Here is a 14,167-nt window from a genome sequence, read left to right on the forward strand (position 1 = left end):
CTTTATTTACATTCATATATATCATCCTCATTCATTCTCAGAAGCAGTACCTTATGGTGGTACGTAACCAGGCTAACCAGAAAAAGAAAGTAGATATTTGTCTGGTTGTGATTTTTTCTTCTGGGGCTATTTGAAGGATAGTTAATGAATCAAATTACCAGTCAACTAGTGAGCTGTAGATTAACATTCAGTAAGAAATCTATAGTATTAATAACAATGTTTTGGGTCAGGTGACTCTCGGTATGTGATCACTTTAGAATAAAAGTGCATTGTTGTGCAGGGCACGCACTTCAAACATCTTCTGTATAAATATGTACTCTTTGGAACTAATGTAAATACTGAACTTAATTTAATTTACATTATTTTCATTTCATTCATAAATGTTTCATATCACAACTGTATTTAGTCTGTAGCAGTTAGGTTTTAAATTGCTCATTGTTAATTTTTTTTTCATTCTAAGGTTGTTATATAGTTAGATGATGAATTGTAATGTTTTCTGAAGTATATCAATTTAATTTTATTTTACATTGTTAATTTTTTGTTTTAGTGTAAGTGAATTTTTCCAGGTTTTTTTTAGGAATAACATAGTATTTTAAATTTTAATTTATTTTTTCTAATAATTTTTTCTATTTTCTTGATTTAACTTTTAATAGAATGTAGATAATTATATAAGGGTCATACTACAAATTGTAAATTACTTTGTAATATGTCATCTAAACCGTAGAAGTCTTCTAATAAATATTTCTTTAAAAAAATTATCTGAATGTGAATTTTTTGGTGAAATCATATTGTTATTGATTTCTGATTACGCTTTTATTTTATTTATTTATTTTTATTACTATTACATTGTCCTAATATCATTGTTACTGTCATTATGTGAAAATTATTAGTTATTCCCAATAAGATACATTATTTAAATCACTATCTTAACAGTAAATTTGTCTACTTCAAAATAAAACTCAGAAAATTTATATATTAACTAAAATATGTATAATAACTATTTAATATAAATTGTCATTTATTATTTCCATCTATTATTATTTAATTTTTAATGTTTTATGAGTCACCTTTGATACATCATGTTCCAACTTACTCGTAGCTTATCAAGAATTACTGTTACTTAGCAATCAATTAATTAATGTTAGGTTTTAAAGGAATTTCGTAATGGAAATTTGTTTGAATACAAGGTTTCATCCATTAATTTAAAACATAACTAGCTTATGGGAAATTATTATGTACATTTCACACTTAAGTCAGCAACACTGCTTTTTAAGTGTGTTTGTAACATAATGTAAGATTTTATTTTTAACAGTTTTACAACCAAATATATAATTTAATGTAGCATAATATGAAAAGTCTTGCATAGATGAAAAAATGCTAACAGGTACATAAAATGTTTCACTAGTGAGTGCTTCAGTGTTGGAGATGGTGTCTTGGAAGACAGTTGTTTTTTATTAGATTAAGCAGTATGTTGATAAAATTATGAAGCATAAATAACAGTAACTGTTTGATCGCATGTTGAATTCATTCTGTTCTGTACTTTAAAAAAAAATGAAAATGTAATAAGCATGGTGATGAATGTAACTTTGGAGTTTTACCTGTTATCAAGCAGGAATAGAAACACTAAGAGAATGCTGAAGAAAAAATTCAACACACACCCATTAACTAGTAAAGTGTGTCTTATCTGATTTTAGATACGGAAGGTGTGATTTTTTACGACTTTCTGAAGAATCAAAGAATGGTTATAGCTATATTTGTTTATTGTCTTCTGCTGCTTAAGATAAGCCTGCATCAAAAAAGGCAGGATAAATATATTTCTGTTGACAAAAGGATTTGTCAATGTGTGATTTTCTTTGATTTCAAAGAATCATTTTTGAAAGTAATCAATAAGAACAAAAATTCAGGCGAGATTGGCTTTGGTATAAAAACAAAGAATTCTTTGCTGTCAGAATAAAAGGTTTGGTAAAAATATTACATTTGTTATTGTAAAGTGAGGTTAAATGTTAGGTTTAATTTTTGCAATTAATAATAGACATGATATCAATGTATGACATAATATATCTTCAATTGTTGGATGGTCTTCATGTTAATAATTCTAAGATTAAATATTTCTTACCCCATTTCTCTAATATAACTTGTTTATAATGTTTGCTCTTGGTGCTGTTTAGATGAGATGGTTAGAAGAGTGATGTAATTGTTTGACAAGAAATTAACTAAAAAAAAAAAAAAAAAAAATGTAAAAGTATATAAAACTTTCAACTTGTTTTCAGTCAGAAAATATAATTAATGAATTAATGACTGGTTTAAATAATTAATTAATGATAATATTAAAACAATTATGATGACTGTTAATATTGCGATTATAATATTTTTAAGTAATGATTTTAATTTTAGATATGATTTAATCTTTGTGCCCACACACACAGACGATTTTGTGAAATTAGTGTTGAAAATAAAATTTTTTGTTGAAAATAATAGAAATTTTAGAATTTTAAAGTAATATTTATATGATTTTTTTGTTTTTACTCAGGTTGGTTGGTAGAAATCAAGATGGAAGTAGCACTGTTTCTCGTATTGGTAGTAGACTGAACAAAATAAAAGGTGCTTTAAAATCACAACCTGTAATGGAAGGACAGGCATACAACATCGATGCAAGTTTGGAATTGGAAACTGATTCTGAGTTTGTCAGTATTTTTTTTCTGTTTATTACAGATTTTGTAAAAATTAAAACCTTAAAAAAGAATTAAGGTTTTGATTTCAATTTGTATGCATGTATTTGACAGAATTTACTTAAAAAAACCATCGGAAAAATGTCATGTATATAAAATTAATTTAGTCATTTAGAAGGATGTATTTAAATTAAAGGCTGTTACTAAATTAAACAAAAGAGAGAGAAAAAATGAAAAGAAGGATATTTTAAGCTTTGCTTGCTTAAAAGCTGATAATTTTACATTTCATTATTTGCATTTTGATCGTTTAAGTTGTTATTTTATCTACGTATTAACTATTCATCATGAACTAATAATAATTACTATTATCTTTTCTGCCAATATCACTGTAGTTTCTATGTTTAGTACTGCTTACCTTTCTTAGCTTCATTCTTTTGTCACTTGTTGACTCATTTAGGAACCACTCCATTGTCAAAACTTATTGTATTGGTGACACAAGTACAAAATGTTTTAACAATGAACTGCTTCTGAAATGCATCAACAATTGATAAAAGAAGGAATCTAAGAAAGGTAAGCAATATTATAAACTAATTTATGCATGTTTAGTAATTTATTTCATCATCTACGAGGGAAAGTCAAAAAGTAAAGTGAAATTCAAAAAATCAATATATTTATTTGTACTTACATAAATGATACACGCCATTATTTTTCAATATAATCCCTCCTATTTTTATGCACTTAGTCTATCTTTTAACAAGCTTTTGAATTCCTTCCTGGAATAAAGTTTTCGGTCTGGTGTACAGAACATTTTTCACCGCTTCTATGGCCTCTTCATCAGATCGATAATGATTCCCTTGCAGCTTTTCTTTTAATAGGCCAAAAAGATGAAAATTACTTGATGCCAGGTTTGAACTGTATGGAGGGTGTCCAGCAGCTCAAAACTGAGATCTTGAAGGCAAAGGACTGTTTTTTTGGCTGCATGAGGTCGACCGTTATCCTGAAGCAAAATCATGCCTTTAGAAAGTTTACCATGTCTTTTGGATTTAATTTTTTGCTTCAGTAAATGCACTAGATCAAAATAGTTGTCACTGTTTACTGATTGACCTTTAGGTTTGACGTGAACCTTCCATATCCCAGATTATCATCATCACCTTTCCTGCAGACATCTGAATTCTCATCAACGGTTATTATTCACTTAAGAAATGAGTCTCCTTCATCTTTGTAACACTTCAAAAGCTTCTGGGAAATTATCAAACGATTTTCTTTGTAGATACTAGTCAATTGATGTGGAACCCAGCAAACACAGACTTTTCAAAAGTTTAAAGAATCATGGATGATTGAAAATGCTGAGCCACAGCTTATATTCAAGTCACTTGCAATGTAATCAACTGCAATACATCGATTACCGAGAATCATTCGTTTAACCGTTTCAATATTGTCCTTAGTCTTTGAGGTGGAAGGCCTACCTTGCTGCTGTTCATCACAGAGAAATCCTACCATTTTTAAAGCAATTAATCTAGTCATAGATCTTGCTTCCACTCAAACACTCTCCATATTTCTGCTGTATTCTACGAATAATCTCTGCTGGTTTTGCCCCTTCTGAACTGAGGAAACGTGTCACTGCTCATATTTCTTTGGTGCAATCCAACAAAGGAGCATTCATTATAAACAGACTTAAACACAATCACAAATAGCTAACAGTGAAAAAATACTTTCAATGAACAGCTGATAGAGGTTATGAGTTATAGCAGAACAATCATTGCTGCCATACATGTGATTGGGAGGGAATCAAAATTTCCCTTTACTTTTTGACTAACCCTTATATAAATAGCTGAATTAAAGTAAGCATTCCCTTTGTATTTAGTCTTTACAACTCATCAGTTATAAAAATCAATTACATTATATAAAATAGCTAATTTTGTTGCATAACTTGAGAAGAATACCTAAGTTATAACTTTTTAGTTATTTTGTATAATCTTCCAATAAGCATTCTGGTTGATTGGTTTATAGTTCACTGGTACACTCTCATGCTACACTATATTATATTACACACTATATTATGGGTGAGGTACCTTTAGAAATACTGATCTTGTGTTTGGTTGCTCTTTTTTTTTTAAATAAAAAAGCAATTCTTTTTGTAAATATATTTGTTAGTCAATGCAAAATATATGATCAGTTTGATATTTCCTGCTTGAGTAACAATGTCCAAATTTCCCGATGATTTGTAGATGAGATGATGGCTGGTCAATATAAAATCATCAATCAATAAGATATTTTAGGTAAAATGCCCCAATTCACAAAGTATGGATAGGAAGGATATCTATTGCATGAACATATTGTTTGTGTGGGTTTATTTGTTTTATGTCATAGTCTCTAAATGGATCAATCATTTGCTTATGTCCATTTCTTTTCTTTATCCTTGAGTTCCTGGTTTAAGATCTACAGTCTCGAACAGGCTCCTGCTAGAACTTAATAAAATCAGTTTGGAAGCAGCCTACTTAAATTTATATTTGTCCTTAGATAAATTTATTTTTTAGCTGATAAACTGAAGAAATAATATGATAATTTTATTATCTGTTTAGTTAAATATTTGCTAGTAAGTAATTATCTTTCTGTCTGTCTGATAGTAATTATCTGCCACATAATTACTGTTTTCAAAGAATAGTTGTAGTTGTACAATTTGCTGATGTATCACTTCTGAAAAGCTGGGACATTTAGAAGCATTTTTAAATGTAACTGAAAAAATTATCTTTGTTATAAGCACGTAGAACTCTGAAAAACAAATAATTATATTATCAAACATATTTTTTAAATACATTTAAAAATGATGATAAATATTTTAATAAGAGAGTATACTCATAGCCTTTTTGAAGTCATTTGCAAATATTAAATACCAATATTAATTTTTGTTATGGTTAGGCTGAAGCATTACACCTTTGTGAAACAGAAAGAGATTTAAGTGCATGGAGAGTTTCTATACCATCTGTTACATCACGATTTGATCAAACAACTGGTAAAGTTAGCCCAGTTTATTTGATTAATGTCCAGCGCATTGATGTTACTGAAGGTAATGTGATATTTCTTCATATTCTTAATTAAATAAGAAGAATGAACAATATTCTAATATTTTAGATAATATTTAATTGGTTTATTCCCACAATAATTTATTTATGCTTTAATTAGACTTATTTTTATCCAGTGAAAAACAATGGTAATTATATTTGAATTAACTACATAACTGATTTAGGTAATACTTATTATTTTGCTTATATAATCTCATATAATGTTCCTTGTATGATTATAAAAATAAAAGTACATATACATTCTAAATTTGAACAGCCAGGGATACAAAATAACTTTGGCACAAAAAGAATTATTTTGTAAAAAAATTGCAGTTAAGAAAATCTATGTTTTAAATTTTTTTTTTGTATATAGTAAAATCTAGCTATAATGTGGTTCTCATACAATAGTAATGATTAGACATGACTCCTTATGCCTCCTCTAATAAAATTTAAAAAAAATAAAAACTAAAAATTCATTTATTAACTTATAATGAATGAAGTAAGTATATTTTTATTCATAATCTAACTGATAACATAAATGAACACCTTAAATTAAGACTGTCATCTAGACTGTTGGTAAAAGAAGAGAAGCAAGGTTAATAGCACACACTACATGGTCTACTGAAAATACTGAATTAATTCAAGTTAGGGTAAATAAAATTGTACTGCAGCAAAGGATAAAATATAATTTAATTAATGTAGCCCTTGTACGTACAATAAGCTTTACTTCCTTACACCCTCATATGATGTTCAGCAGACAGAAGCTCATGACAAATTAATGATTAATAGGTTTATAATAAACAAAGTGTACTGGTTATAAGGAAAGGTAAACTGCATTGATCACATGTAGAGTTGATTCCTTTCCTTGCTTCCTCCTTTCTCAAGAGAAAAACAATATTTTTTTCTTCTTCAGATAAGTACCAAATTATTGGGTCACCCTAGCCAAATCTTTCTTTATTTATCTGTTTAGCCTCCAGAACCGCGTCTGTAATCTAATTTTGACATCTTTTAGTTAATGGTAGAGCAGCTGTTTTTTTTGGGGGGGGAGGGAGAAAGGATGATGACTATGGGGAAATGCTCAGGTACTCTTGTTTCCTGTGCAGGATGGGGTTGTATAAAAATCCAAAATAATAGCTGAGATGCTTATCAGGTCATAAGGCTAAATAGTAGTGTAAACCAGTATATTCATATTTTGTGATATAGCCATTGGTTTGTATAGTTTTATCTTTTCTATAATTTTAGTCCACTCATTATGTGTTATGTGTATTGAATGTATAACCTTCATTTTTATACTGAAACTTAAAGTTGGCTATGCAGAATACTAGAATTAAGCATTAAAAAAATATTTAATATTTTAAATATAAAAAAGATATAGACTATTTCTCACACATTAACTTTTATCCATTTGACTTTGGTCTTAAGATAATAATAATAAGTACTAATATTTTAAAGCAATCAGACCTTTTTCACTTTGTTTGTATTTTAGTGTAAGAGAATGGATGAAGTGACCAAATGAATCTTTTATTACTATTTTTTTTACAGTTTTATAGTAGTTCTCACAAATGTCAAGAAAACATTTTCAGTTAAACAGAAATGTTAATGTGTATTCTCTGGATTTGTAACTTTTCATAAAATAATGCATGAAAATTATTTCAAACAGGAGATTCTAGCCAGTGGACTGTTGAAAGGAGACTGGTTGATTTCTACACTTTAGAAGCAAAATTAGCAGAATTTCATGGAGAATTTACTGATGCTCAACTTCCTCCTCGTCGACTCCTTGGTACACCCCCTCCAGGATCTCGTAGTGAAAGTACTCATGTAAGTTTAAATACTGATTATGCTATCTAAAATGTTAATTACTTTTAGGTAAAAAATTAATAGTTATGAATTAATTATGAATTTTGTTTTTCTTATTAGATTTATGAGGAATATTTACAAAAACTTCTAGCTAAACCGTCTTTACGAGGGTCTGATTTATTGTTCTCATTTCTTTCTTTCCCTGGAGAATTTGTTGCTGAAGCTAGTGCACTTGGTCGTCTTATTCGTCGTTCTGTACCATTGCCTCTTTCTCTGCGTAAGGAACGAGGACAAAATCTTGATCCATTTATTACAATGTTTTTTACATCTACAGAAAGTCGATCAAAAAACAGGTAATTGAACTTGAAACTAAAAATGTTACAGTTTTCTAAATGATTCTAAATCCATTCTATTATTGCTCACTTATTATTGGGTAAGTGGTTTCATGTAGTTTTTTTACGTGACGCATAGAACTGATATTCAAATCCAGTTAAAGGAATAGATAGAATTTCTTTTTGGATTTCCCTATTTTGTTCCTAATGTGTGTGATTGTTAGATTTGGTTAGTTCTATATCAGAGGTGCAAAATAAATAACCTATGAATAAATTACAAAAACACTATTCACAAGAGGGGATCTTGTGAGTAGTGTTTTTGTCTCTTTCTCTAAAGGGGTTTATCCCTAAATCCTTCGATTGAATTTTTTTAATATTTAAAATTTAGTATGTGCTGTCTGGGTGTGGAGCGTATCTGCCCTCAGTAGTACATAGATTTTATGGTGTTCAAAAGTTTTTGTCCCATACTAAAGTAAAAACTTACAGAAAATTAATTTTTTTAATAAGTGCTCTTACAATTTTTCCCCTTTTCTCCCAATTTTTCAGTAATTGTATGCAATTGGTGCGTGTAGAAAATTTTGTTAGGTTTCATCCCTTAATAATAAAAAGTTCTTGTAATCTAAAAATGCCTTTAGCAACAAACTCGTGTAACCTAATTTAAACATCATTCAAATTTGCCCTTTGTCTTTTATTAAGTTCTTTGATCAGTTCTTTTTACAAAAAAGTTATTGGTTTACTTTTATTTTCTTTATTCACTTAATTTATTTATTTATGTGCTTTGGTTTTTCCAATTAGTGTCAAATTATTTATATTTTTGTTTTGTAGTAAGATTGAATGGAAAGATATGAGTGAAGAGTTATCGCCTAGAAAACAACGAAATATAACCAATTCAATTTTTGGTGATAATTTAGGATTGAGTGAAGAAATTCTTCGTTTAAAACAACCTCCAGTTATTGGATCTAGTCTACCTCTTAAGACACCTTCACAATGTTTGGTTTTTTTTGGTAATGTTTTCTAAATTAAATTATTGTGTGTTTTTCTTTATTTAGAATTAATTAGTTAATAATGATAAGATTAATTACAAAATAAATGTAATTTAATCCTTCTAATTTAATGCTTGGTAGAAATATATTAATTTTGCATGGTTTGAAAATAACAGGTAGAAATCTACAGAATATGTAGAAACTCCAGAACTATGTTGCATTAACTCATTACTGGTAATTTTGTATGGCACTTTAGTGATCATTGTATCCTCCATTGGTCTCTGTCAGTCATTAATGTTGTGGTTAAAATCTTAACAACCTCTAAAATAGGTTTTTAAATTTCATCATTACACCACAACTCTTGGGTGAGTATACATTGCTTAGGCTTTATATACTAGCTGAAAGTAGATTCTGATAGATCAACTAATCTTTAGGATAATTACCATAGATATTTAATAAAATTTATTGTATATGTATTGGAAAATTAAAATAAATAACAATTCAAGTCCAAATTGCATATGCAGTTTCTTCTTACAAGACATTTTAAAAAAGTAAGTGATTAAAAAAAAAGGTAAGGTAAAAACAAGTTAACATTTTGAACTTGTGTAAGAAAGACAAGAAAAAAAATAATTTCTTATTTATTTGTACACACCTCTATTTTTTTACTTATTCACCCTTGTTTCCTAAGTATTTCTGGTGTCTATAAACAAGCTTTTTAACAACCCATTCATAAAAATTTGTCACCTGAGATTTCAAACAGTACAGTGCTGTTTTTTTTATCTCATCATTAGTCCTTCAAGAACTGTCAAGAACCAACACACTATTTTAGGCAAAGGAAGAATGGTAGTCACTAAGAGCAAGATCTGAGCCATAAGGAGAATGATAAAAAAATTCATCCTCCCCTTTTTCATAGCTATTCAAAAATGCACTTGCAGATGCCATCCTTGATTTTTGTGCACATCAGTCATCATTTTCAAATCTCACCTTGAAAACACATTTTATGGTAACAAAGTCTTAGTATGTGTGTATTTGTGAAATACACTAATGTATTTGTGAAAGAACACTAATTGTAAAGTGTCAGTTTTATCAAACTGCACTCACTTGTTTAAAATATGATCAATTATCTCTTTGAACATTAGACCTTCCACTCCTCTTATCATGAACCACTTATATAACCTCCATTAAACTTACAACATCACTGCCTTACCTTTACTTAATTCATTAGTATAGGCCTGTAGACAACCCACTACAACTTTTCATGATGAGAAATAGAATCATACTTGGATTTCACAACTGGCGGGATTATTTATTATTCATACCCATCATTAATCACTTCCAAGGCAAACAACATCTGCAAACCAGATAATCAATAACTAGCTAATTAAATGATTGAAGATCCTATACAGAATGGGTGGGAAGTCACTAATTATGAAATTATTGTTTATAACAATTATTATTCATATAGTTATGAAAGCAAGCCACTCTTTGATCATTCTCAGATAACTATTGATTAACTGCGCCATCAAAGAAATAAGGATGGAGATATACAGCTGTCATCCCAGCCTAAATCATAACATGAGATGGATGTATTTGATTTCCTCAAAAAAGTAGGGTTGTCTTTCGCAAAAAAAAATTTTGGTTACAAGAGCTTTGATAAATCACATACTTCTCATGAGAATATGATGTTCTTTTTATTTTTTCCTCTTGGAAAGCGTTCAAGCAATAACTAACATGCATAAACACATCAATCAAGGCCATTGTCATTCAACCCATTAATTGTGGCTGGACGAAAACATTTAAGTTCTTCCATACATGGTCTCACAATGTTGACCTTGGAATGCCTAAATCTGCAGAATGTTCGCACATTGATTTCACTGATGATCGTTGAATCTATGCCTCCACAGCAGTACATGTCTCAGCGTGAGTGCTTGGCTTCCCACTGGGTGGCACATAAGAACATTTCCTGTCGCAAAAGCCTACTTTTCCCATGTCATTAACATTTTTCATGATGTTAAAGATATCCCGTAACACACAAACAAGTCTTTCTTAATGTTCTTCACTGTTTTACCAGTCTGTGATGTTTGTGAACCAACACACAAGCTAACAAATGCTCTTCAACATTGAACACACTCATGTTCCCATCATTCCACACTCGACTATGACTAAGGTCATCCCACCACAATTGAACACACCAGACCATCCCCACAAAGGGTTATCCTCCCCATCTTTTCCAGTGATATCAGCAATCAAAATTGCAGCAGTAGAGCCCAATTAAAAGGATTTATTACAATGTAAAGAGACTTCCTACCCATCCTGTACATGTGTGATATGAGTCATTGTTGTCAATCGGTTTTCACTTGTGAAACATGCCAAATCATAATTTATAATTATGAAAAAGTTCACCTTGCATATCTCCTTAGAATAACAATATCTTAATTATTTTTTGATCTGATTTACAAATTTTTTTATCAAAACTTATAAATAAATAAATAACTAACTACAATTTTAGTTACTTAATTCATAAATGTATATATTACATGCTTATGTGTATAAGTGTATATATGTACGTATGTATTCATATATATATATATATATATAAAACTTAGCAAAATCAATTCTTTTTTTGTTATGTATTTGTCCATATTCCTCTGTGTATTAATTTTGTCAAAGACAAAAGTATAACACAGTTTTCCACCAACAGTACAGAATTCAGTAATTTTAAAACCACACATTAAACTCAAAAACATTTAAATTATCGCATATTGTAAAAAAATGTTGTCAAAAAATTAAAATTAAATATTTCATGTGGCTAGCCTCACACACAGTACTGTACTAACATTATTTAACATTTTTATTTAACAAATTTTACGAATGTGCTGTTATCTATGGCAGTTTTGATAATAAAGTCATTATCAAACTCTGTCTGTACATTAATCAATTTAAACTTTTGTCTGTATTTGTATATATAATATTTTTCTAAAAAAAAAAAAAAAAACAATTTTTTATTATTATCACATCCTTTTACAATTTCCATTATTTTTAAATTTGTATCCAAGTCAATGAATGTTTATTGATTGAATGTTTATTGATTATTAAATGGTCTGCAAGACCAGATTGGAGAAAACCTAATTTATTGTTTTTATAATATCTAAAGTGTTCTGCGAACCTTGCCCTAAATGATTTACTAGTTTTCCCAATATAAATTTAGTTACAATCATTGCATGTTATTTTATAGATAACACACAAATTATTAGAATCATTATCATTATTATGGTTTTTTAAATATTTTATTACATGATTGTATGGTCTATATGCTGGTTTATATTTTTTATCATTATAAACATTAACCAAGTTTTCAATAATGTTATTAGTATAGGAGTATTTTATATAAATATTTTCATCATCACATTTATTATTTATAGGTATCAATGTTGTTGCATTACTAATTTCAATTTTTTTTTTATAAATATGATCAATTAATGATGTATCTATTTTTTACTGCAATATACTTTATAGTATCTTTTTCTGCATCTAGTTTTTCTTTATTATTTTTTTAATTAATTATCATTGCATCTTTTAAAACTAGATGCAGAAATAGATATTATAAATTTTATTGCAGTAAAAATGGATATAACAACATTATTAATTGATAATATTTTTAAAAACAAAAATTGAAAGTAATAATACAACAACATTAATACCTATAAATAATAAATGTGATGATGAAAATATCTATATAAAGCACTCCTGTATTAATAACAGTACTGAAAACTTGGTTAATGTTCATAATGTTAAAATATAAAATGTGTTCTAAAATACTTCGATTGCGAGTTACGACTACTGAAAAAGTTTGCTCAGATTTCAGCTATCTATGTGAAATTTCTAGGATATTAATTAAGGAGCAAATTTAGTAATTTCTTATTGGATTTTGACCTGAAATATCAAATAAAATAGCTTCCAGAATCCTTATCTGGTAGTTTTTGAGAAATCTGGTGAAAACCACTAAATTGGGGTAAAAAACCCTGTTTTTCATGTTTGACATACAATAAATTTGTTAAATGGATAATAAACAGATAAAATTTTTAAACAAAACTTGCCGAGAATTTCATTCTGAACAAAATAGTATAAGATAAGTTGAATACAACAAAGAAAAGTTAGAAAAGTATGAATTTTATTTAGAAAAAGTACATTACTAAATTTGTCAGAAAAGCTAGTATTTAATGTAAACAAAATCCAAATTCTTTTCTTGGTGATGAGAAAAATTTTTAAAAACAAAATTTACTGTTAAAAAACTAAATTACAAAAAAATCGTAAAATAAAAATTACTTCCTCCTCTATGAATCATGAGACCTTGCCGTTGGTGAGGGGGCTTGAGTGCTCAGGGATATAGAGTAGCTGGACCGAAGGTGCAACCATATCGGAGAGGTATCTGTTGAGAGAACTAACGATGGACGAAGCAGAAGCGATATAAAATGCTGAATAGCATAAGCAAAATGAGGCTTCAGTAAGAAATATAATTTGTTTACATCAAAAATTAATTTAAATGTTAGGAAAAGATTTTTGAAAGTATATGTGTGGAGTGTTGCTTTATATGGAAGTGAAACTTGGACAATCGGAGTATCTGAGAAGAAAAGATTAGAAGCTTTTGAAATGTGGTGCTATAGGAGAATGTTAAAAATCAGATGGGTATATAAAGTGACAAATGAAGAGGTATTGCGGCAAATAGATGAAGAAAGAAGCATTTGGAAAAATATAGTTAAAAGAAGAGACAGACTTATAAGCCACATACTAAGGCATCCTGGAATAGTCGCTTTATTATTGGAAGCACAGGTAGAAGGAAAAAATTGTGTAGGCAGGCCACGTTTGGAATACATAAAACAAATTGTTAGGGATGTAGGATGTAGAGGGTATACTGAAATGAAACGACTAGCACTAGATAGGGAATCTTGGAGAGCTGCATCAAACAGTCAAATGACTGAAGACAAAAAAAAAATTACTTAAATGATAATTTTTTTATTAATGACAGAATTTCTATAAATTATTTTTAAAGTTATTATTTCAGAATTGGCAATAAAATAACAGCTGATCACAATGTGAAGTATTATATTGGTGTTTAAATAATTTTATAAAGTACATTAAGAATATATTGGATACTGTGAACTGTGTTGGCATTAGCAAAGGTTTTCTGTGAATTTTAGATTGAATGTGATCAATTTGCCATTGTGTAATGTCATACTTATTTAAAACAGAGGACAACACTGATGTGGTGTTCATTTTCATTGTGTGTAATGGTACTGCTACAGCTGCTCCTTAGTATTTGTACC

The 14,167-nt window shown here is 28.8% G+C and overlaps 1 protein-coding gene across 6 annotated transcripts in view; it reads left to right on the top strand.

Annotated features, from left to right (window-relative positions):
* LOC142328710 (sorting nexin-14-like) overlaps positions 1-14,167 on the top strand; it is a 106,061-nt gene that overhangs the window by 44,030 nt on the left and 47,864 nt on the right. For all 6 annotated transcript variants that reach the window (XM_075372648.1, XM_075372649.1, XM_075372644.1 and 3 more), the window contains 5 exons: positions 2,531-2,684; positions 5,589-5,736; positions 7,392-7,549; positions 7,649-7,881; positions 8,686-8,864. In XM_075372648.1, the coding sequence (XP_075228763.1) occupies positions 2,531-2,684; positions 5,589-5,736; positions 7,392-7,549; positions 7,649-7,881; positions 8,686-8,864 (872 nt within the window). The remainder of the gene's footprint in view (positions 1-2,530; positions 2,685-5,588; positions 5,737-7,391; positions 7,550-7,648; positions 7,882-8,685; positions 8,865-14,167) is intronic.

Source organism: Lycorma delicatula, chromosome 8, assembly GCF_047948215.1.
Source record: "Lycorma delicatula isolate Av1 chromosome 8, ASM4794821v1, whole genome shotgun sequence".
Lineage (NCBI taxonomy): Eukaryota > Metazoa > Arthropoda > Insecta > Hemiptera > Fulgoridae > Lycorma > Lycorma delicatula.